Genomic DNA, 22,651 nt, shown 5'->3' on the forward strand with positions numbered 1-22,651 from the left:
CTAATCAACGTTTCCAGTTAAATTAATTAATAGATCATTAAGTCAACCTTCCGATGCTGCTACGGCAGATCCTGGAAGACGATTCCGCCCTCTTGGTTCCGAGCAAATTTATCGCGGATTCTTTGGCGACAAGTCGCTGCAACTCGCTGAGAAACCTGTCGGCGAAATTGTCCTGCGAGAAGAAAGGATGCTGCAGCAACGTGAGGCACTTCGGTCTGACAGCAGGATCCATACGAAGACACTGCGTCAAAAAGTCGACCGCCACAGAGCTCCACGTTGGAAAGAGATTTCGAAGACCCGTGGGTCTTGTTAATAAACTAACAGTCTCATCAGGTTTCGTGTGCCGGAGTACACGTTTGCCACTACCGTTCGTCGGTTGTTTGTAAAGAGGACCTGTTTTAATATATTGCTAGATACAATTCTCGGAGAGAAGCGTTTGGTATTTGTGTATAATTGCATGGTAAAGTAATTGTGATTAGGTACTCCATTTTTACAGTTATTTAGTAATTTAACCATATATGTATAATTCTTTCAAACATAAAAAATTGTACGATATGATTAAAAATAACTCAAATCGGATATAATTTAACATTATACGAATTTAACAGTAAATAAGCAATTCGCACTTAACGACATACTAAATTAAATAAAACAAATTTAGAAATTAACCAAGTTAAATAGTTTTACCCAAAAATTGTACATGAATAATATATTTTAAAATTAAGTGTCTATTATTGAAATTGTAAATCCAACAAGGTAAAGAATGCAAAGATCCGTATCATTTACAAAAATTTCAAACCTACAAAACGCCCATCTTTTTTTATGTTCTCCAATATTTACGTTATTGTAATAAATAAAAATATGAGAGAATTTTAAAATTAATAAACTATTTTATCAACTCTTCGGTTATCTAACAAGATTCATCATCTATTTTCTGCAACTCACCGAGGACCTTCGTGATGCGGTAGAGCTGGTCGATGTCACTGTCGCCAGGAAAGAGAGGCTGACCGGTGACCATCTCGGCGTAGATGCACCCAGCCGCCCAGACGTCGATCTCTCTGCCGTACTTGGAATCACCGACGAGGAGTTCTGGCGCGCGATACCATCTCGTCGCCACGTAATCGGTACAGGACTCGTTAGTGATGTACCGTGCGAAACCAAAGTCGCAAAGCTTAATCACGCCGTTCGGTGATACTAGCACATTCTCGGGCTTTACATCACGGTGCATGATCTGTCGAAAGAAAAACCTTCTATCTCATTAAAATCAGACAAATAAAAAGAAAACGTTATAATTAAACCTTTGCAAGTCTGATAGAATATTCCAGGTATAGCAAGTCATTTTGACGTCAAATGACGTTATTTTGACATCAGCTTGCTACCAGGGATATTAACGAACGCAAACTTTCTTGCAAAAGTGGCTAAAGAAATCTTTAAATTTCTAAAAGCAGAAGAATCAAAATAGAATGAACTGTTTGTGGAAAAAGGTCAAGCTAATTACATGATAAGATGCAGATTATAGTCTGTTTGTAGAATTCTCATTTAAATTCTAATTACAAACGGGGAAATGCGTAATGTTTTCTGTTAACGCTAGAACTTTCCGAGTCGAGCTCGACTAAATGCGGCAACCATTGCCCTCGTTTGTTACAATGCTATCATTCATTAAGTATCCGACTCCGTCGCGTGTTACTACACATGCACGGTTTACTGCAACTCGGAATTTAAGCGTCACGGCCGTGAACTTTACCGTAACGGAGGTGGTACTTATTGCCAAAGGTTGCTGATAAACGGAAATACATCATCATGCGCTCAGATACGTAGTTTGCATCTTTCAAATGCATAAATTAATCAAAATTTTAGCGTGAAATATAATCTGAACATTATTTATTATAATAATCACTTTTTAAGGAGTTCACGTAACTCTTTAAAAAATTAAATTATATGAGAATATCATAATATATGTAACATATGATAAAATTTACGTTTTTAATGTAAATTGGTTTTTAATGCTATAATGAATTATAATAAATTGCGATTTTTAGTAAAAAATACAATTTTACTTTTATTATATGTATATAAAGGTAATCATAATTAAAGTATGTAATTACAGCCATTACAGTGAGAAAATTTTTCTACAGTTTAACAAAAATATAATATTATTACTTTTGCTCACTTTATGATTATGACAGAAGTCCAACCCACGAAATATTTGGAAAATATATCGCCTTGATTTCTCCCAGTCGAGACCATTTTTATTTTTCTCCAATTCATCGAGCACGGTGTGATCGAGATATTCAAATACGAGATAAAGCCGTTTCCTTCGACGAAACACCTCGATCATGTTCACTAAATTCTCGTGACGTAATTTCTAAATAATATCACGCTGTTTATTAAATACTAAACAATATTATCTCAAATAATAAACAAACTATTCTTATAAAGTAATATCAGAGAGCGATTTATTTATCGGATGAAAAGAATTAGGTAAAATTTAACGAGCGTAATTCGTATAATACATTAAACAGACTTAGACTTTAACAATAATAAAAATTTTAATAATTAATATCTACCTTTAACATCCTTATTTCACGAAACGCCATTTTTCGAATCTGTACATCTTCTTCCGTCGCCAAGAACTTTTTTATCGCCACTACTTGCCCGGTTTCGCGATGCTTGCATTTCATCACGAGTCCATAACTTCCCTCGCCTACTATCTCAATATTTTCATATTTCTCCATTTTACTCGCAAAATTGGCAGCAAGAAATTTCACAATTTTTTTTCGTTACCAAAAAATTATAAACTTTTTTATATTCACCAAGATTTATACACTGAAAAGCATATTGATTACTTAATTATGATATTGTGTCTGAATGATAATTAATCAGTCATTTTTGTCACACAATTACAATTACTTTTAAATAATTTCAAGCTAAATTAATTTTTTATAATTTCTTTTACCTTTTAAATAATGGTATTAAATTTTTGGAATTTCCTATCAGACATTTTAATCAATTTACGGTCAAAATCTATCATTTTAATATTTTTTTACAAAAAATATTCAAAAAATGCTACGAATTAAAAATATACGAACAAACAAACACGATAATATCACAATCTTGTGTATATTTGATACGATCGAAGAAACCACAATTCTTAATGTTGCCTCGCTCGTCGACGAGCCTGGACTGCTCCGAAAAGCCTCGTGCACGGCCCTCATCGATGATTATCGATCTGCTGGTAATTAGTAAGGGGTAGTCCTCGCTCGAGGAAGGCACAGGTGAACCCGTTTAAAGGAATAGGGGGTCAAACATCAGAAAAAAAGACACTTCTAGCAATCTCTGGGACACAAAATAAATATCGTCATTTTAAATTAGAATCTTATGCCTACAAATTTTGTAAATTTTATACATTTCATCTTTATACTTTTAAGCAATAAACCTATTACTATTCAATACTAAACTGCAATTTTCTGTCAAACCTGAAAATAGTATCACATTATTAAATTGATAATCAATTTTATCGATATTATCTGCAATGCTAATACTAATATTTATTTATCCTACATCATATGCATAACAATTGCAAATAGCTGTATTTACTTATCAGCGAATCACTTCTTTAATTTTAATATAATTCTTTGAGAGAAAGTGTCAGAGCTATCAATTATATCGGTATTTTAAAAATGATAGATAAAAATATATACAAATGGATTTAGAGATCAAGATAAAGAAAATATGCATTAAACAAATTTGGAGATAACACAATCAATTATTACATGCATTCCAAGCTCCTAAATTTTTGAATAAATTAAAGTAATAAAATAAGTAAAATAAAATCAAAATTAAATGTTGTGAATAATGTTCGAAATCTTTGAAATAATTAGGAAAATTCTTAAAATTCTCGAATATTATTTTGACTAGCTGTTGCAACCTTAGAGTTTATAACAGGTCTAGTTATTAAAAATATATTCAGCATTTCGTGATTTCATTTGCGTCGTCAAAAAAATTCTATTAAGAGCAACTCATTGTATTCCACAAACAAATACAATTATTGCAAAAAGGTATTGTAATACCTCCAATCCACTTTACCAGCAATAAAAATACGATATCACAAGTGTATCAGACCTCAAAAGTCGGTACTAGGTGCTGTAAGTAAAGCTAAAATTCCATCAGCACTTTTATTATCGTCACTCGTCAACAATATTACGCCAGAAAACTAAACGAAGATTCAATTCTGTGCATAGTAAGTCTTTTTTAAAATAAATGTTTTATGATACGATATTCGCACGCATGTCAGATCATAAGTTTCAGTCCATAAGATAAAAACAAACCCAGATTATCTATTTCTATGTATCTTGAGCGACACAACAGGACGTATTACCGGGATGAAGATTCAATCAACTTTATTGTCAAATGTGCAACATTGGAAAGAATAAAAATCATTGAAATGTGAAAGCAAGAATTTCGGAACGGTTTCCCTCGGTTCGATCGTATCGATGGCAACTCGGGTGATCGTTCAGACGAATGCAACTTCTCTACTGTCGTGTCAAAAAGGATTCGCGTCATAGCGATTTGTTGCCGCAACTCGGTGAGCGTAATCGATACACGCGAATAGCAATTGGAGTTTATTTATAGATGAGTTCGGTGACTTTTCTTGGTATCGTGACCAAAGGCATAGTCAACGGTCCTTCAATCGACAAATACGATTCTAACATTAAATACTAAAAATACCGATGCAATATATATAACGCCTGTACGTGCATTACAACATATTTATCATATATCATACAACTTTCCTAGACGAGCAATAAAAGCGTTCTGATTGTTCGCACATTACGTAATTATTTACAGTTTATAATTAAATACATTATTATCATTTATTTAATTTAATTCATAGAACGTTTACTACAATGGCTTAAAAATCTTTTTTAATTTGAAATATGTTTGTACTAAAATGATGAAAATGCTGCATAATAGAGATGATAAGTAATGTAATAACTAATAACACATAACACAATTTTTTTATAATGATTATAATAATTAAAAATAATATTTACCTAATAAATGTTACTCATGAGTATAATTACAATTATTAAGACTTCTGTTTATTCATCACTACTATTTCAAATTGTAGTGTCAGAAACGAGAAAATACACAATAAAAATTCTTGCAAAATATATCGAAAATTCTCCTCTAAATTCGTTAATTAATATCTGGAAATGAAATATTAGTTAATAATAATAATAATAATAAATTATAATTATTTAATTATGTTTACAGCTAGCATTAACAACATATATATATAGATATATAAATATGATTTATTAATTTCTCCCCCAAAAAGATAGTTTTCGGTATATTTTACGTAAATCTATTCTATTAATTCTAAAAACTTTTTTATTGAAATATATTTCTATTTATACATAATTTACAAGAATTTTTATTGTGTTTTCCTCGCTTCTGACATTATAATTAATTTGAGACAATAGTAGTGAGTGAACAGGAGCCCTTCTCTCTAATATTCTAAAAAAAAAACGCATTGTGTACATATCTTTTGGCAGTCGGCACGAAATAGTGGAGAACATTGGAGAATATCCGGAAGTCTGGATATTTAAAGACAACAAGGAGGATCTAAAACTATTATTCGCTAAACAACGCGCGTGGACGAGCGCGCCTGACAAGCCACGTGGACCACGACCATGAGAAGTTACACGGCGTGGATCAATCAAGAGCAGCAAGAAGGAACCTGCTTGAGTCGGAGATCCACTCGGAGGCGCCGTGTCGGTCGAGAGCAAGCACGGAAATAGACGCACCACATGGCGGGGCTCGAGCTCCTCAGCTCTCTCCACTCCCTATGTACACGTCCGTCTTGCCTTTACGCGTTTGCTCCGTACGCATTCGTTTAGTCGCGCGTCTCTAGCGTTCGTCCAACGCTGGATCCGTCCTCGGTTAATATGACGTTCAGCCAACGCTTCGTACTTGAACAACGAACGCACTCGTCACGATTGAGGCCCGTCTCGAGTCTCCTGGCTTCAGCCGATTGCATGGGAATCGTGTAAAAATTGAGCTAGTTTTAATCGTAAAACAGTGATCTCGAGAAGTACATAGTGAAGATTTCTATTAAAGAAGTCTGAATGTTTTAGAAGTCTGTGACGAAGACCGATGGACGCAAACAATGCAGAAATAGTCATTTTGTTTGTTACACCGATCGCTTAAAAATATGTGAATTCAAGATACTTTAAGTGGTTTTGACGCGCGTAATTGAACAGAAAATGGATATGATATGAATCATGTGGATTAACACTAACACGCAATTTTACTATCGTGGCTGATAACATATGTATATATTTTCGATTTTAAAGGTTTAGAACTATAAGGATAAGTTGCATCTATTTATGAACTAAAACTAAGGAAGAGCGTTCGCCGTTCTCTTATATGTATTGTAGAACCATTAAACGTGATCTCGCGAGAAGAAGATGATTCATTAATAATATAGAACATAATTTAACGACTGAGACTTTACTGTGTGGACTAACATTAAGATTAGTACAAAAAAATCGGGCAAATATACTTGGTGATAAATGCGACGATGTGGAATATTTTATGAATGAACTTCCGTGGCTGCTGAGAGCAAAAAGTATCGAATTGAAAATATCGAAGAATTCGAGGGCAATGTTCCCATGTGTGTGTATACAAGAATACACATCCCGGTAACATATGCAGAAACGAGATACGTTCAACATGTGCGTAAAAGCGCGTAAAAGCAATCCCCGTAAAAGTTAAGCACTCGTTTTGAAGAACCCATTCGGAAGAAGATGGCACTTTTCCGAGAACTGTTACATCGAGAGAACGACTGACGGTGAAGTGACCCAACGAAATTTCATAATAAAATTCTAGAAAGAGTAAAAAGAGAAACTTGGAGCATTTCCGAAGTTGCAGTGCAATGAAATTATAATATTTTCACTTCTTGGATGCCTCCCTCATCGAATATCTCCGGTTTCATGGTAGTATCCTCGAAACATCAATGATTCTGTCTCGTAAACGATAATGACATTTTAGGTGAATGATATTTTATGAAAATTTGTAATACCAGTTCTAAAGTTGGAAGCCATTCGGGCTAATCGTTAGTGGTTATCGCATTACCGATCACAGTAAAATATTAAGGAATTTTGAAAACATTAGCATCTAGAATTTTAATATTTCGTTCCTTATTACGGAAAATTAATGAGGAGATAGTTTTCGCTGAAAATTAAATGGAAAGAAAATCGCTCGGATTCAAGGACAAGGAGATGATAAACAATTACCGAAGAAAATTGTCGTTGAGGACACGAGACGACGACGACATCCGAAACTGATAAACTTACCGAGCCGATTAGATAAAAATATGGCCGCTTGCCATTCGACACCTGCGGTGCAACGCCTGCAGTTGCAGGATTCAACTCGGATCAGTTACGGTGCGATCAACAATATAAGTGCTTCGAGTCAAAAGACTCTTCAGCAATCGACCTACCCGCCTCTACTCAATTGGTTCTACCTGGCCATTACTGAACAAAACTCGTCGCAATCACCTGATCAGGTACCTCATGACCTTCACAATTGGGACACTTGAGGATCAGGATTTATCATTGAGTCAATCCCTAACTTATCAAAGTCTAGCAAACAAAGCCTAGTAAACAAAGCATAACAAAATCTGGCAAACAAAGAATTTCTAGATTATCTTAAGTCTACAACTTTAGGAAATAGATTACCTGCTGAGTATCAAGCCTCTTATAGTTGAAAAAATAATAATAAAAATATTTGAAGAATCCATCGGAAGAAGCTAAGCATTTTATTATTTGAGGCTCTTTTAAAATACCGAGTCGCTTTATTTAAAATAACAAGCTATTTTTAATAAATTGTCGATTGGATTACCCGTTTACATTTTAGAATAAGCTACTTCCTGCAATCTGGAGCAATTTTCCCGGTACGACGTCGCAGACTTATCCACATCAAAACGCGTTGAATCCGTCTGGACCCGTCAGACCCATGAGAGATACCGGGACGGAAAGTATCGCGGATTTAGCGGTACACTTTAACGAGTTAACAGTAGGCGACCGGAAACCGGCGAAGAAACCGCCGTCAACGTACCTGTGTCATTTGTGCTTCAAGAAAGGACATTACATCAAGGATTGTCCGCAGGTCGGTAATTTCTTTAATTTAAATTATTCTTCTAATAATATGTAATATGTATCAATGACCTGGAATTAATTTTCAATACATATTTAAAACTTCAATGTTTTTCTGTTTATTAAATACTAAATAGTTCCTGTATTTTTAACCATTTTATAATTACTTTAAATACTTTAGATTATATACTTAAGATTTTAAATACTTTAGAGATTATATATACAGTAATTACACATTTAAAATTCAGATAAAAATTATACGTATCATATAGGATTTCGTGAATAATTAGAATTGGCAATTTTGCGACAATTTCTAGAAATCTCGGATAAAAATATAAATAAATTGTAATAAAATAAAGTTTAAAGTCAAATGCACATAGTTATGATAGTACTGTAATCGAATGTAATCCTTGTTATATCATATGATTCGATTCCAAGATTTCAAGATGAGATTAATCAGTCTATTATCTGATTCATGGAAACCTTGGATTAGTTATCATATAATGCTTCATCAACATCATCCAACACAACTTAAATCTATCTTATCAGATCTTTATTATAAAAAATGGATTAATTGGATAGAGCATCGAATAGAATATCGATAAAGAATTGGATAGTTCAGTCTTTTCTTTTCGTCTCTCATAAAAATTAATAATTAAATAATAAATGTAAAAACAAAGCAAAGACCTTCTCTCTTGTTTCTAGCTTGACACAACTCAAAAATAAATCTTTATTAAACACAAAACGATTTGAAAGGGTCCATTGTTAAATTTAGCAATACGCGTAAACGACGCGCATCGATGAAACAATGCAAGATATGCGTGGCTTAATTGAGCGCTAATTGACATATAACAAACAGTATTTCTGGAACACATGACGTCATACGGTCAATTATCGCGATATGAGGGTGAGCGAATTAAGTTACTTCTCCTGATGAGTCCTGATTGTGATGACGTTCTTCGCGTCATTTTTATTCATTTATAAAACAGGTAGAGAACACAAAAATGTCAAAAATCATAATGATATCATTATGACTTTATGTATGTCCTTTAAAAGTTACTGATAGAATAAATGATGCAAAAATGATCTAGAAATGAAAAAAGAAATCATAGGCTACAGATAAAAGCGTTTGATTTTCAAATATTTATATCGTTTTAATAATATATATTGTTGTCCATAATTACTGTAGATAAAAGCACGATAATGATTACGAATACAGTAAATAATACAGTAAATTTCTATGATAGATCTCACGTAGCATAGCAATGCTTATAAGGCGCTAAAAAAGCGTTTATGCAGGTGCATGTCTCTAACAGTTTTTTAGCGCTTTCAAAATTCACTATAAAAAACATTATAACCGTATACAATCAGCGTGGAATAAATGCAGTTTTATAGCATGTTTACAGCACTTTTCACGTAACACAATAGTGCAAAGCGCTCAGAAAGTGCTGCAAAAGCGCATGAAACATTTATTAAACTGAAATTTCTCTGAAATTTTGTTGAAAATAAATGTTTCAGCTAAAAATCGCTGAAATTAAATCGAAATTTTATAAATTTAAATATTCTAGAAAATTTTCAACAAATTTATTTTTTATTTCTTTTATTGACAAATAAAATTTTCTTAAATAATATCGGCAAAATCTCGATGTTTCTGTGCTAAAAAAATTCTTCTAAATCGCTTCTGAAGTGCAAATACTTTTACCGCGCTTTTTACGCGCGTAATCATTTCTTGATCAGTGTGACTTAAAACCTGCTGAGTTATTCACATTTAATAAAAGTGTATAATAACTGACAGCAGTTTTGAGAAATGCAGTCGCAAGAATGTTCCCAAAGAGCTTTGCACGCGGTGTTGTACTACGTAGGGGTTTTCATTTCTAATTTTTGTGATTTTAGTGAAAATATATTTATATTATCTTATATTATCTTTATATTATATTATTTTATATTATCATTTTTATATTATCATGCCACGTAATAAAAAAAAGAAGGTAAGCTTTAAAACTCGTTTTATTACAAAGTAATTTCTCTCTTTATTTCTTACAATATTTATACTTATACCAATTATATGTTAGTTAGATTAGATTAAATTATGATGAAAAACTGGTTTTATATAAAGACTGTTTCCTTTGAACATTTTCGTGCTGAAAGCTTTAACTTTTTGTGAATTGGTACTTGGAACTATCTCTTTTTATTTTGTAAACTTTTTGTCTGTTCATTCGATCTTCATGAAACTTGGTCGATAAGTAACTTAATAATGCTTTATTTGAATCTAAGATCAAAAATAAAAAATTTTAGATAGTGTATTCAATACGGCGGGTAAAATTTAAAAAAATAATTTGATTATTACATACACACATACACACACACACATACACATGAAATTCAGTTTTGGGGAATTTTTAATTGTGAAATATATGTATATAACATTATGTTTCAGTTTTAATTTATTTGACACTTACAAGTGCTATGCAAATAGTTAGAATCGATTTTTGTACTGATTTTCAAACTTTGATTATGACCCTTATGATATGATTCTTCATTAGAGATTGCTAGCCTTTTGAAATTTGACATTTATTCAAATTCAGCGATACCAAAAAGGTCTCTCAAAACTGAATTTCCTGTAATAATCAGATTATTTTCTGAATTTTAGTATTCTAAGGCCAGAATCGAATTCGACCTCAAAGCCTTTAGAAAACAAGATTTTTTTTAAGTTTCTTTATTAGAAAATTCCCGACCTTAAAGAATTCAGAATAATATCTTTTCGGAAGCTACATATGTATGAGTACTGTAAATGTTTTGCTAATCTGCTTCTCGTGCGTCTTGAATATTTTCTTATCGCTATTTGATTTATTGATATTTATTATTTGATGAAATTTAATAAAACATTAAAATATGCCATCATTCTCAATTCTATACGATATTTACACGTTTTTTCGCATTGAAATCTCCAAAAACTTTTTTACTTAAAATGACACAAATATAAATTGAAAAGAGAAGAAGCAAAGATGCTGGGTGCAAAAAGTATAAGCAATGCGAACAGACCTATTAATAACATCTACCGATATACAAAGATTTACGGTCCATCCACCGACTTAATTGGAGCCAATATACATTCACACACCCACGTACGCTCGACGATTGATTCAATCGTCCAGTTGTCGCCACATTGCATTCTATGATATCTCCAACGGCGAAGAATACAAAAATGAAAAAAGAATGAATTTCCTAATTAGGATAATTTACGTGATTTTCACAGGCACGACCGAAGGGCGAGGGCCTGACGCCATATCAGGGTAAGAAGCGGTGCTTTGGCGAATACAAATGTCCCAAGTGCAAGCGCAAATGGATGTCGGGCAACAGCTGGGCCAATATGGGCCAGGAATGCATTAAGTGTCACATAAACGTGTATCCTCACAAACAGGTGAGCGAGGAGGAGTCCGCTCTATCCGCCTCCTTCGTGTCTGCCTTCACCGCCCGCACGTTACGGGTTCTTTCCGTGATCAATCGTTAAATATAAAATTAGTCATGATTCTCCTCGACGAAGTCCCGGTCAGACTCGCTAAAAGATTCGAGTCTTGGAACAGTTTCGCTCTCTCGAAATATTGCGCGGCCAAGAGAACGAAATCTCGTGTAAACCAACGCGAATGCTAATTATAGTCGCATAATCACGCTCACTCGCTCGCTCTTTTGCCTGCCCGGTGGGCAGAAATACCCGGAGTCACCGGTAATCGTTACGTTACGGTTCCCGAAAAACATTCGCGAAATTCCTATTATAATTGAACATTAGCTATGCCGTGCCGCGAGCGAGAATGCTTTAAAACTTTAAACGATCCCAGATTCGCTGTACAATCGCCAAGTCTCGAAAATCGAAATCACATCGGAGTATTTCAACAATATTAACGACACCAATAATGTATTAATGTAAATTAGCTAATAGCGTTAATTAAATTAATGACAAAAATGATAAATTGTACTGAACAAAAAGGAGGGCGTGTTTATGTGAGAAAATAAGATATTATCTAACAAAATTTCTATTCTTATCTCTTGCGAGAAACAACGTACAGAGCGTGGGTATAAAATCATTTCTATTATTTTCAGAGGCCGTTGGAAAAACCCGATGGTTTAGACGTGTCCGACCAGAGCAAGGTACATCCTCAACATCTTTGCGAGAAATGTAAGACGTTGGGCTATTATTGCAGACGAAGCGCTATAATAACTTAACGAATTCCGTCCAATTCATCTCGCTGATCCAATTAATTGCAAGAAAGGGAGGGTTTAATGACGAACTATTGAATTAATGAAAGACAGTTCGATACACTTGAACACATCGACACGCATCGATGTGAATCTTATAGATAGAGCGTCCATTTCTGTTCGCGAGATTAAATAGAGAGAGTAAAAGAGAAATAAAATGATATATTTTTATGTATTTTTACAATTAGAATTTTTTTTATTGCATGGTTTTTGACCATGCAATAAAAAAAATGACCAAAGACGTGGCGTTCAATCGCAGCTTTATAATATATATATTGAACAAATATATTATCTATACGGACGTAAAATGCACACTCAAGTGAGCAACAGAATTTTTTGATTTTTAATATTATTTTGATAATATCAAGTATCCACGTGGAAAAAAAGCGTGTGTTGTTCGAGTAAAAAAATGAGGGCATTGTTCTCAGGGATATAATAAAATGTTCTGACCCTACGAGCTAAGAATAAACATGGGCAGATTCTCGAGAAAGGGAGATGCCTCTAAAGAAAAATAACGGAAGAAACGACGAAAAAAATATTCCAAATGAATGTTCGTAGTATTTGCAGTAATGTCGAGTTGCATTGAAATGCAGCGTCAACATGCAATCTCTGCACAATCAATATTGTTTCACAATATTGCGCAATAATATATCGATTAATGTTTATATTGATATCAACGTTACATCTACAGTCAGTATTATATACAATATTATTCCACACTTTCTTCATATTGTGTAATAATACATTAAGCACTTAATATCCATACGGATATTAATATTATACATATATTAGTATTTATATTATATATTAGTATATAACATATTGCATCAATAATATTGATCGTGTAGGGATTGCTTTATTTAGTGGATATTCTTTGGCTCTGGGAACATGAACATGATGCATATATAAATCTCTTCTTATTCAATATATTATTTGCATATGTACAGATTGGTTTACGATATTGAGCGAATAAAGAAACATTCGAATTGCGTTAAAAGTATAAGTTATAACGTTTTATAAATAGAGACTATGAAACCGATATAATTTCATAAAGAATTCAATTTTTGAACGCGATTTCTTTTACCTGTCTGTTCGTGAAACACGACTGACAAGAGCTTCCAATTTTATTTACAATTGAAATTGAACTCATTAAAATCTTAACGGTTTCTTGATCATTGTTTAAGGAAATTGTCAATTAATTCGACATTCTCTATGAATCGCATTGAACATGTATGTGTCTAACATGTATTCATGCAGACATGAGACTAAAGTTCTCTTACCTGTTGTAGTAGTAGAATTTGTAAATGCTTAAGGATTTGTATGAATTGATATTACGGTTCGCACCGTTCTAAGTAAAATACACGCAACACGCCGATAAAACATCAATGGCAAATAACTAATCGATCGTTTTCCAAAATGATTTGGCCTATGCATTTGGCTTATTCGCGAAGAGCTCCTTTCGTCCATAATAAAAAAAAAGATTCAAAAATGGAGATACGACGTAGCGAGTGCTAGGAGTGGTGCCGAGAACTGTATTGTCACCAATATTGCTAAGATTATACGACGTACGATAATCTTAGTAATAACGTGTACACATGCGTATAGTACAGATATATATTATTTGTATATAATGAGTGCTTTCCAAATATACAAACCAAAGATACAACGATTCTGCGCTATCCTACGTTCATCCTCCTTTGTCTATAATCGATCATTCTCGATACTGTTCTACACGATCAACATGATCACGCATTGTAGAAATGTTTTATATAATACAATTTATACATAGGAAATATACAGTGGTCAAGGATTAGTGACGACGAAGAGGAGATCCGCCGCCGGATCCTCGCTAAAATACGCCGCGGAGTTAAACGTCGTCGTCCCCGTGGAATCTACTGTCGTCTGCAAATAAAATATTCGGTTACGTTCTCTCTATCACAACTTTTACCACTTTGGAAGAAATAGACTATCTGATTTCTTTTTTTCAACGAAATTCTATCATGGACGTTTATATTGATTTTTCACAATTGCAAGTACGCTCGCGTAAAGATATTATCAAACATGTTTATATTTTTTAATAAATCTTTACGTATTGATCATTGCGTTACCTTAATGTTGTTTGTAAAAGAATCAAATCGTTTAATCGAGACAAAGCGAACGCGTTTTCAATTGTAAGAGTCAATCGGTTCCGAACGATTGACTCCTCAAGATCCTGCTAAGATGCAAGGCATTGATTCACCTCAGATGGATCCACGCGGTACGGGGAATTTTCCGTCGTCGGATGCTGATACTGCGCCGATTGCACGTGCTGCGTGCATTGTTGCTGCATCAGCATTTGCTGCTGCTCCTGTTGCTGTTTCCATTCCTCATATTTTCTCATCGCGAGTATCAAATCGCGATTCTCGTCTGCCAAACCAACATTTTGCGTCATATTCTTCGTCAACTTGTTGTGCTCTTCCTCGTTTGGCGCCATTGACTGTTGCTGCTCCTGTTGGTGCTGCTGTCGTTCGTCCATCTTTTCGGTCAAAGAGTTTGCCGAGTAGCAAATGTCAAAGAAATTCTGAGCTGTTGGTTGTACCGCGACTGGACTGGACACGCTGGGTGCCGGTTGGCTAACTAGAGTGATTACTTGCTGCGTTTCCTTACCCTCGGTATTGTACATCAATGTCGGTAACGGAACTGGAACCGGAACTCCGCCAGATTGCACAGAATTTAGAATGTCCAAGGGCTGCGTCACGGTCTTCGCATCTACGTTATTCTCGTTAGAGCACTCGATATCGGGCGAAGAGGGAATATTTTCTGGTTGCGGCGCTATAGGTCCCGGAAAAGACAAAGGCTGCTGTTGGCCAACCAAGCTAATAACTTGCGGCTGTGATGATTGCTGCTGTGGCAGTTGCGGAGGCGGTAGAACCGCGACAGGCGGTTCGGGAAAGAGCTCCGCTTTCAGGCTCGGTAAAAACGCGTCGATCGCCCTCCACGTGGGCGCCCAGAGATTGGAACTCGGCGCTAGAACATTAGCCGACGACATCACCAGCAGCATGTTCTTCAGCGATTCGGGAATCGCTTCAAACAAGAGCTCGCTGTTATCGGCGTGCATGTACGCGCGCAGAAGCTCCAGCACTGTTAACCAAAGCGGCAGGAAACCAGGTAGAGTTAGCAGTGGAGTCAGATGATGAAGAAATACCTTGGAGAGTAACATTGCGGCTCTGACTCTTGTTTCTTCGACGCCGATGGGATCGTTGGACGCGATCGGACCCAATAATTGCGCCAACAGCGGGAACAATACTTCCTCCAAACATTGCGACCACTCTATCGCGGACAGCTGTGCCAAATCATGCGCCAGCAAGGTGCTTTGAAGATACGTAATCGCTGCCGTGCGTACTGGTCGACGAGCGTCGCAACAGAGTCGTGCGATACCTTGCAGTAGTGGTCGCCAGGCTTGCGGCCACAGGGATATACCATCGTCAATGCTACCTTCTTCTGCCCACCATCGGAATACCTGTGCGATTCTCGTGTGCAGCGTGTGCATCAAATCTAGGAGTTGCACCGGGCTCTGTTGATAACCAGCCGATTCCTCCGCAGAGTTGCACACCTTGTTTCGTTTGCCCGTGCATTGCAGCACCGCTTCGGCAAATGTTCTAACACAGTTGACGCATAGATCAAAATTGAAAGGCGTTACATGCGCCATGTCACGTACTAGGAAGTTCAGACTTTCGCAGCATTTGACGAACGCCGCCGAGTCGTGCGACTGTAGATCGCGCGCTAGCACTATCGTATCAGCGGCTACTGGAAGCGGTGCCTCAGTACCAGTTGGCGACACTAATACCCATTCTGGCACGGGACTGATAGGTCTGGGATCCAAGACCGATGCCCGAGCGTTTGCTGTTTCATCTAGAACCGTGTTGGATCGCTTGGGCGCCAATGCGCCGGCACCCGCGCACTCCAGCAGGCTAAATACTACCTTCCAATCTTCCGCACTATGGATGTTTGCGGCGCCCGTTTTCAGTAGCTCGAACAGACCGTAGGCGATTTGTCGAGCTAACGGCGCGGTCGTTGCGGACGGCAAATGGGTCAAAGGTAGTAGAGGTGATAGACACGCAAACTCTTCTCCGCGTAAAAGCCTGATAGCCAATCTCAACATGCCCACAGCTACTCGTTCGAGCAAATAAGGATGGTTCTCACGCGCCGCCACCGTTAATAAACGATCCAAGTGACTCTGAACCACAGGCCAGATGCACGTTACTCTGTCACGATTCTGTATAGTTACTTCTAGCAACAGCTCCAGTAAAAAGATAGATATATCTTCGTCGTTAGGATTAGCCGATACCAAAGCACCAACAAGAGAATTGAGTGATTCACTCTGCAAATGACGAAGGTTGTTAAAAAAAATGTATATAAGGCCATAGCCCAATAATTACATATCATCGATTTACCTGAAAGAATTTACTTTCTTCTATAATTTCTTTAAGATAACAATTGGCAATAAACTCCACGGCCTTTTTCCGCGCGGTTGCTTCAGCGGGATGAGGCAAACGTGAGGTGTCCATAGCGATGTAGGAATAAAAAGTGGAAAGTATTCCTTGATCACCCGGGGAAGCTTTGGGCGTGGTCGGTTCTCGAAGTAGAGAAATTTTACCGGACGGGTCAATGAAGTCTTCCGCCTCCGTAAGATTCTTTGGCAATAATCTCGCCTCGTAGAGCGACTGCAAACAATCGATGATGTTCTTCCAAGATGCTCTCAAGGCATCCCCGTGTAAATGTGTGATCTTGAAAAGAGTGCGAGCTGCCATTTGGGACTTTGGGCTTCCACCGAGATGTAAAACTACTTGCTCGGATTTCCCGCCGATTATCAGACCCGTGAACTTGCAGAGACTGACTATAAGCGTATCCAAGTCATTGCACATGCTATGGTAAGCACTGATTGCCGCGCAACTGAAAAAAGAGAGAATAAACTGTAGTTAATACAAGAATTAATTTATACAGGTAGCAACAGAATAAACAAACCTAAGGAATGTTTGAGCGACTTTGCGTTGCAACGATCTGTCCGGTGCTTTATCGTATGCTCGACAAAGAGCACTTACAATGGGAGCCCACGCGTGTTCGGCTAGATCTTTATCGATGAATTCGCCAGAATTGCCTACTTTCAAGTACATACTTTCAGGTCCGGAGCCTCTTCTTAATAAAACCTTCCATAAATAATTTTCCTTTACTAGCCCAGTTTGTTCGGCTGGCATCACAATTTCTTCCCCTCTGCACAAATAACAGTTAAACAATATTTAGAATTGGAATATTCGCATTAGATCTAATTTAAATATTTATAGCACTTACTTAATTGAAGTATATATCTCATCGAGCATATCTTGATCAAAATCGGTATCGCCGTTAACCTTCTTCAAATTTCTTTTAAATTCGTCGGCAGTCATAGGATTATTTTGCCTCTTTACATTATAATTATGTTGATCGACATTTAACATGATAACCGCGTAAGCTAATGTAAAGGCGGCATCAGCCGAAGCGAAAGGTCTACCATTGCTATCCTAAATACAACAACAATTTGTTATTCTATCTTCGTGCTTGTGTTATTTCTAAAAAATATTAGAATATATATACGCACATGCCAATGTTCGGCAAATTTCTCAAGTAGAAGAGATATAAGGGGAGCTTCCCCAGGTAACCTGAAGGATTCCAAGTAAAGTCGCAAAGCTTGATCGATTCGAGTATTTCTTAAGTCAAAATTATGCACAAAATAATTGAGAATGTTCTTGTTTTCTTTCTTGCTAATGTATTCACCGATCGCTTTCTTATCTAAACCAGGATTCTCTCTTAGAAGTTTAGCGATTTTTTCTGGATCCGAGTGACCTGGAGTACCGCCCAGCAAACCATGCTCCGTAAGTTTCGCGATACCCTCTCGTGGATTCTCATTGAACTTTTCTGTGCCAAGAGCCAACCACTGGAAATGACAAGGAGATATTTGATTCATTGTAGTTACATAAGAAATAAGTGGAAAATAAATACCTACTCGCTTATTCGCTTTTATAGCAAGCAAATCTTCACGCGTGGGCAGATTTGATGACGCCTCATGACGCGATGGTTTGCATAATTCCTTGCAGCCTTTGCAACGAATCTCCATGCCGACGATCAGCATCATTATGGCGTCCAAGGAAATCAATTGCATGGTATGCATACCAGTGGTCATTGGTAGAGAAACATTCTAAGAGCAAATTTTAAATATATAGAGATTTTATATCTTAATAATTTTATTTTTTACCAATTTAATATTAATATACGAAAAAAGAAATGTACCTTAGAAAACATTTTCATAAGTTCCTCGTACAAGTTCGTAGAATAAAGTCCGCAGTCGTAATTTAAATATAATTCAGCGGGCAAACCAGGTATTCTCCACAATCTTACTATAGCCTCTGCAAAGTATAGAAATAAAATTTATGTTGCCGTAATATATATTGCACAATCGCTGTGAAATGAAGACATACCAAGCGACAATTCTCGTTGCTCATACGATATTCTATTAGATTCAGAAATAACTATTTCCATTAATTTAATTAAATAATGTTCCAATTGGAATTTTAGATGTTCTCTTTGCGACTCAAATAGCAAGAACGATACTTGAAGATTTACAGCGAGGATCGACAATCTGTCTGTTCCTAGTAGCTGATACATAAATATGACATTCATTGACTATTTCTTTATTAATGAACGACGTTAAGTATAGTTAATTAATCGCATTTGCTTACCAAGATTAGATTCCTACACAAGTCGTCCTTCGCGAGAGCAAGTAGGGACGAAAAATTAGATAGAGCGTCGGCGGCGATTTCCAACGCTACTTGCAATAAGCTAAGACCTAGATGGGTTATAATTTCATTGTTTTGCTTGTCGAGGGGACTACATAGAGAAATGAGGAATCTGAACAATTCACGAACGCATAACGCGCCATATGGTGCCCGTTGTTGCAACGGAATAAATCGGACACCCTGACTATTCACATACTCCTCGATTTGTTCAGACTCTTTCATTTTAGACGCTCTAGACAGATTTTCGTCTATCGATAAATCTTCCACGCTACCAGTCGGAGATTGTGCTAAATCGATACTTTTTTCTTCGTCACCTGCATAATTATCCAAAAAATATATTAGAAATTATTAAAATTTATTTTAAAATAGCGAAAAGAACAAATACCTTGATTTTCTGAAATAGATTGCTTGATGGAAGATTCGGATTCATCCGTGATTTTTTGATCAGCCGCATCTTCCTTCTCTACACCATTACTTTCTGTTAAAGCTGCAATTTTATTCTCCACATTGATATTTTCAGATGCGTTATTCACCTCGACCGTTTCTATTTCATTTTTAACATCTTTATTGCTTTTGTCTTTATCAATCTCCTGTTTCTTATTAGCTTCCTGATTATCCACTGCTTTGATGCAGTCATTTCCATCTTTAATATTATCTTTGTTAATATTATTCTTGCTTTCACTTTTCTCGTCCTCGTTTTTATCAACACTTCCATGATTCAACGATCCCTGCATGTCAACGATATTGCCAACTGGTGAGACGGGTGTGGTAGCCAAGTGACCAGTTCGTATTTTGTCAGCTGAACTTGAAATCATCGGCTCTTTCTCGTCGACGTCATCCGTGGTAGACTTGGATTTTTGCTTCGTATAACTTTTGTGTTTTCTATTCTTGCCACGAGTATTCTCTATGCTATTTGTTCTCATTTTCTGTTAAAAATAATGTTGTCTCATGTATGTTTGTTTTTTACAAGTAGATATTTTATAAATCATATATTATGAAACTTACTTTCATATTTGGCAAGACTCTGGTATCGTCAACAAATTGAGGTAATCTGGTGAACAAATGTTGAACCATGTCCCTCAAGCAATTCTCTGCCGTTTTTCTAAGTATTTCTATAAAGATACCTCATTATGATACACTCGCAATTTGTCACAGCAAAAATATGAAAGTACAACTCACCACTAAGACGCGTTTCAAAACATATCCTAAAGCAACTCAGCATAATTTCGCATACACTTTCATTAGAGAGATGATCACCAGCAGACGACAGCATGAGAGCCCTTAGAACTTGCAGAACTCTCATAAGGACTACTCCATCACCAGACGCATCGGCACCTACAAACCTGGCGTGTGTAACAGCATCCGCTATGGCTTCTACGCAAGTTGCTATGGCAGGATGATTAGGATCTAAAAAGCAACATATTATATTTTACAAAATAAAAATAATAATTTTTGTTGCCACAATAATTGAGACTGACCAATGAGACCATAAGAAATTATCTTATTAACAGCAGAGAGCGCTAGACTAGTCACAGGTCCAGTAGTTTCTTCAGATCTTATAATTTCCAGAAATGGAGTGAGAAAAACTGCGGGTTCCAATTGGGATAAATCTCTATGTTCGTTTAATACTTCTTTCAAGGTACTCAAGCCTTTCATGAGAGTATCCTGATCGTCATCCTGGAAATTAAGTTAAACAGTCAAAAGACAAATCTCTACAAGCTCTTTTGTGATAGTTATCTCCATTTGTCATGTCAAACTACAACTGGAGAGGATTGTAATGGTAAATTTATTTATACAAATTTAAGGTGTCTATTTATACAAACTTGAAGTGTCATCAGATGAATCTCTACAACCTGTTTGATTTTATTAGGAACAATAACAAGTGTATACTCCTAATAATAGTCCGAATCGTTGAACAGTTGGCAAAGGAGATAAGAGAGAGTTTCTACCTGGTGAGAGTGCGACGACCATCGGGCACCTCGTCGCATTGCCGTCACCAGGAGGCACACCTCGTCCTCGACGACGTACAAGCCGCCCCTACAGGGGCCCCCAGGCCTCGCGGTTCTACTCATCCTCGCGTGATTTCGTTGCTACGCCATAACAGGATTCCGAAAGATCGTACAACACGGCTGAACAAATTCGATCACTAGACGTCAGCGAAGATCCGTCACGTCGACTGCCGTACAGCCACTTCCCTGCACTTCCCACACGTCCCCGCAGTGCCCCGCACCACCTCCAACTTCTAACTTCCAACGCGATAATTATCGACTTTACCGTCAACCGCTGTCGATTCACGATTCTCGCAGTTAAAGCACCGACGTTCGATTAGTCGATAGTGTGTCACACTGCCAACGTCAAATAAAGTGGGTACCGTCGTTTATATATATATATATATATATATATAAGGAGAATAACAAATCGTAAATAAAATTTCTATATACGGGACGAAAATTAAGACAACGATCGATTTGATGCAACAAACTTTATTAATAGTTAAATATTCGCAAGCAAATTAAGCTTGAAATTTTAAGTTTACGAATTACAGAAGTTTTTCGAATATTGACAGGTAAATTCCAGAAATTGCAATTTCAGAAATTCAATCCTGTCTTATTTCAAATATTTTTAGAGTGACTTTAATCACAATTCACTCCGACTAATAATAATATTTAATCAATGATTAATTTATCATTATGTTATAAGTAAAATATTGTTATCAAGTGAAACGCTATATATTTTGTCATTTTAAATTACTAGAAAATAATATTATTCGCTTAATTTTATTATGCTAATTTTTGCTCGTTTATTATAGTTATAATTGTCCTTACATTGCTTTGCAACTATAAGTTAAAATATATCACTCAAAAAATTATTTTGTTAAGAATTCACAAAACCATCATCAAAAGTATATTGAATAACATATCATGATTTTTTCTAAAATGATTATATATAATTGGTACTTAATTATTGATCTTATTATAATAATTATTTTGAGGTAGAAATTATTTATACAAATTTAAATAGTGTCTATTTATACAAACTTGAACCCTAAATTTATTACATTTATTTTAATTCAAAATGATATATTTGCTAATATGGATAAAATATTAATTTTTTAATATGTAGACAAAAAAATTAATAGATTATCTGAAATAATAAAAATTTTGCTTTAAGCAATTTTGCTGACTGAACTATTCACTAATTATAATAGACTCTTATAATGATGATAACGATATCATTACATATATTGTCGTTACGTAATTATTGTTTAATTCACACATTGTAAAAAAGCTGCACGCAACAAAAATATAAAGATCAAATCGTTAAAAGTTATAGAGACCCAATAAATGTTCCACCAACACAGATTAACTTTAATATTGGTTTAACTTACTTTTATCTTTGTTTAGTTTTAAAAATTAAAAAAAGAAC

The 22,651-nt window shown here is 35.8% G+C and overlaps 3 protein-coding genes and 1 long non-coding RNA gene across 5 annotated transcripts in view; 1 reads left to right on the forward strand and 3 right to left on the reverse strand.

The window, feature by feature from the left end:
- Positions 1-2,772, reverse strand: part of LOC108765921 (cyclin-dependent kinase-like 4) — a 3,593-nt gene extending 821 nt beyond the window's left edge. Inside the window, exons 1-4 of the mRNA XM_018514819.1 lie at positions 2,568-2,772; positions 2,171-2,365; positions 946-1,231; positions 48-393 (exon numbers count right to left, since the gene is read on the reverse strand). Coding sequence (XP_018370321.1) covers positions 48-393; positions 946-1,231; positions 2,171-2,365; positions 2,568-2,735 — 995 coding nt within the window. The 5' untranslated portion in view covers positions 2,736-2,772. The remainder of the gene's footprint in view (positions 1-47; positions 394-945; positions 1,232-2,170; positions 2,366-2,567) is intronic.
- Positions 2,773-3,166: 394 nt separating this feature from the next.
- On the reverse strand, positions 3,167-4,470 carry LOC108765929 (uncharacterized). 2 transcript variants are annotated; one of them, XR_001940344.1, is made up of 3 exons: positions 4,071-4,470; positions 3,422-3,476; positions 3,167-3,336 (listed from the first exon to the last, which is right to left on the reverse strand). It is a non-coding gene; the product is annotated as an uncharacterized LOC108765929 (long non-coding RNA). The 2 variants fall into 2 exon arrangements; XR_001940345.1 differs by having other exon boundaries at positions 3,407-3,476.
- A 1,109-nt stretch (positions 4,471-5,579) lies between these two features.
- On the forward strand, positions 5,580-13,198 carry LOC108765973 (zinc finger CCHC domain-containing protein 24). The gene is made up of 4 exons (XM_018514938.1): positions 5,580-7,573; positions 7,924-8,175; positions 11,419-11,583; positions 12,261-13,198. Exons 1-4 carry the CDS (start codon positions 7,382-7,384, stop codon positions 12,381-12,383), a joined length of 732 nt encoding a protein of 243 aa, XP_018370440.1. The 5' UTR covers positions 5,580-7,381; the 3' UTR covers positions 12,384-13,198.
- A 16-nt stretch (positions 13,199-13,214) lies between these two features.
- On the reverse strand, positions 13,215-21,494 carry garz (Sec7 domain-containing protein garz). The gene is made up of 15 exons (XM_018514937.1): positions 21,175-21,494; positions 20,704-20,902; positions 20,405-20,632; positions 20,231-20,337; positions 19,611-20,151; positions 19,169-19,539; positions 18,908-19,085; positions 18,720-18,835; positions 18,436-18,627; positions 18,031-18,366; positions 17,745-17,953; positions 17,421-17,666; positions 16,850-17,348; positions 14,656-16,776; positions 13,215-14,318 (listed from the first exon to the last, which is right to left on the reverse strand). Exons 1-15 carry the CDS (start codon positions 21,295-21,297, stop codon positions 14,220-14,222), a joined length of 5,565 nt encoding a protein of 1,854 aa, XP_018370439.1. The 5' UTR covers positions 21,298-21,494; the 3' UTR covers positions 13,215-14,219.
- Between the last annotated feature and the right edge of the window lie 1,157 nt (positions 21,495-22,651).

Source organism: Trachymyrmex cornetzi, unplaced genomic scaffold (assembly GCF_001594075.2).
Source record: "Trachymyrmex cornetzi isolate Tcor2-1 unplaced genomic scaffold, Tcor1.1 scaffold56, whole genome shotgun sequence".
NCBI lineage: Eukaryota > Metazoa > Arthropoda > Insecta > Hymenoptera > Formicidae > Trachymyrmex > Trachymyrmex cornetzi.

Excerpts from the sequence above, each read along its gene's own strand:
- garz (XM_018514937.1), bottom strand. The coding sequence starts at position 21,297 with ATGAGTAGAACCGCGAGGCCTGGGGGCCCCTGTAGGGGCGGCTTGTAC. Across the intron at positions 20,903-21,174 it reads GGTCGTCGCACTCTCACCAG|GATGACGATCAGGATACTCT; the intron begins GTAGAAACTCTC and ends CTTAATTTCCAG. Across the intron at positions 14,319-14,655 it reads ACCGCGTGGATCCATCTGAG|ACGACAGTAGATTCCACGGG; the intron begins GTGAATCAATGC and ends TTTTATTTGCAG.
- LOC108765973 (XM_018514938.1), top strand. The coding sequence starts at position 7,382 with ATGGCCGCTTGCCATTCGACACCTGCGGTGCAACGCCTGCAGTTGCAG. Across the intron at positions 7,574-7,923 it reads CGTCGCAATCACCTGATCAG|AATAAGCTACTTCCTGCAAT; the intron begins GTACCTCATGAC and ends TTTACATTTTAG. Across the intron at positions 11,584-12,260 it reads ACGTGTATCCTCACAAACAG|AGGCCGTTGGAAAAACCCGA; the intron begins GTGAGCGAGGAG and ends TATTATTTTCAG.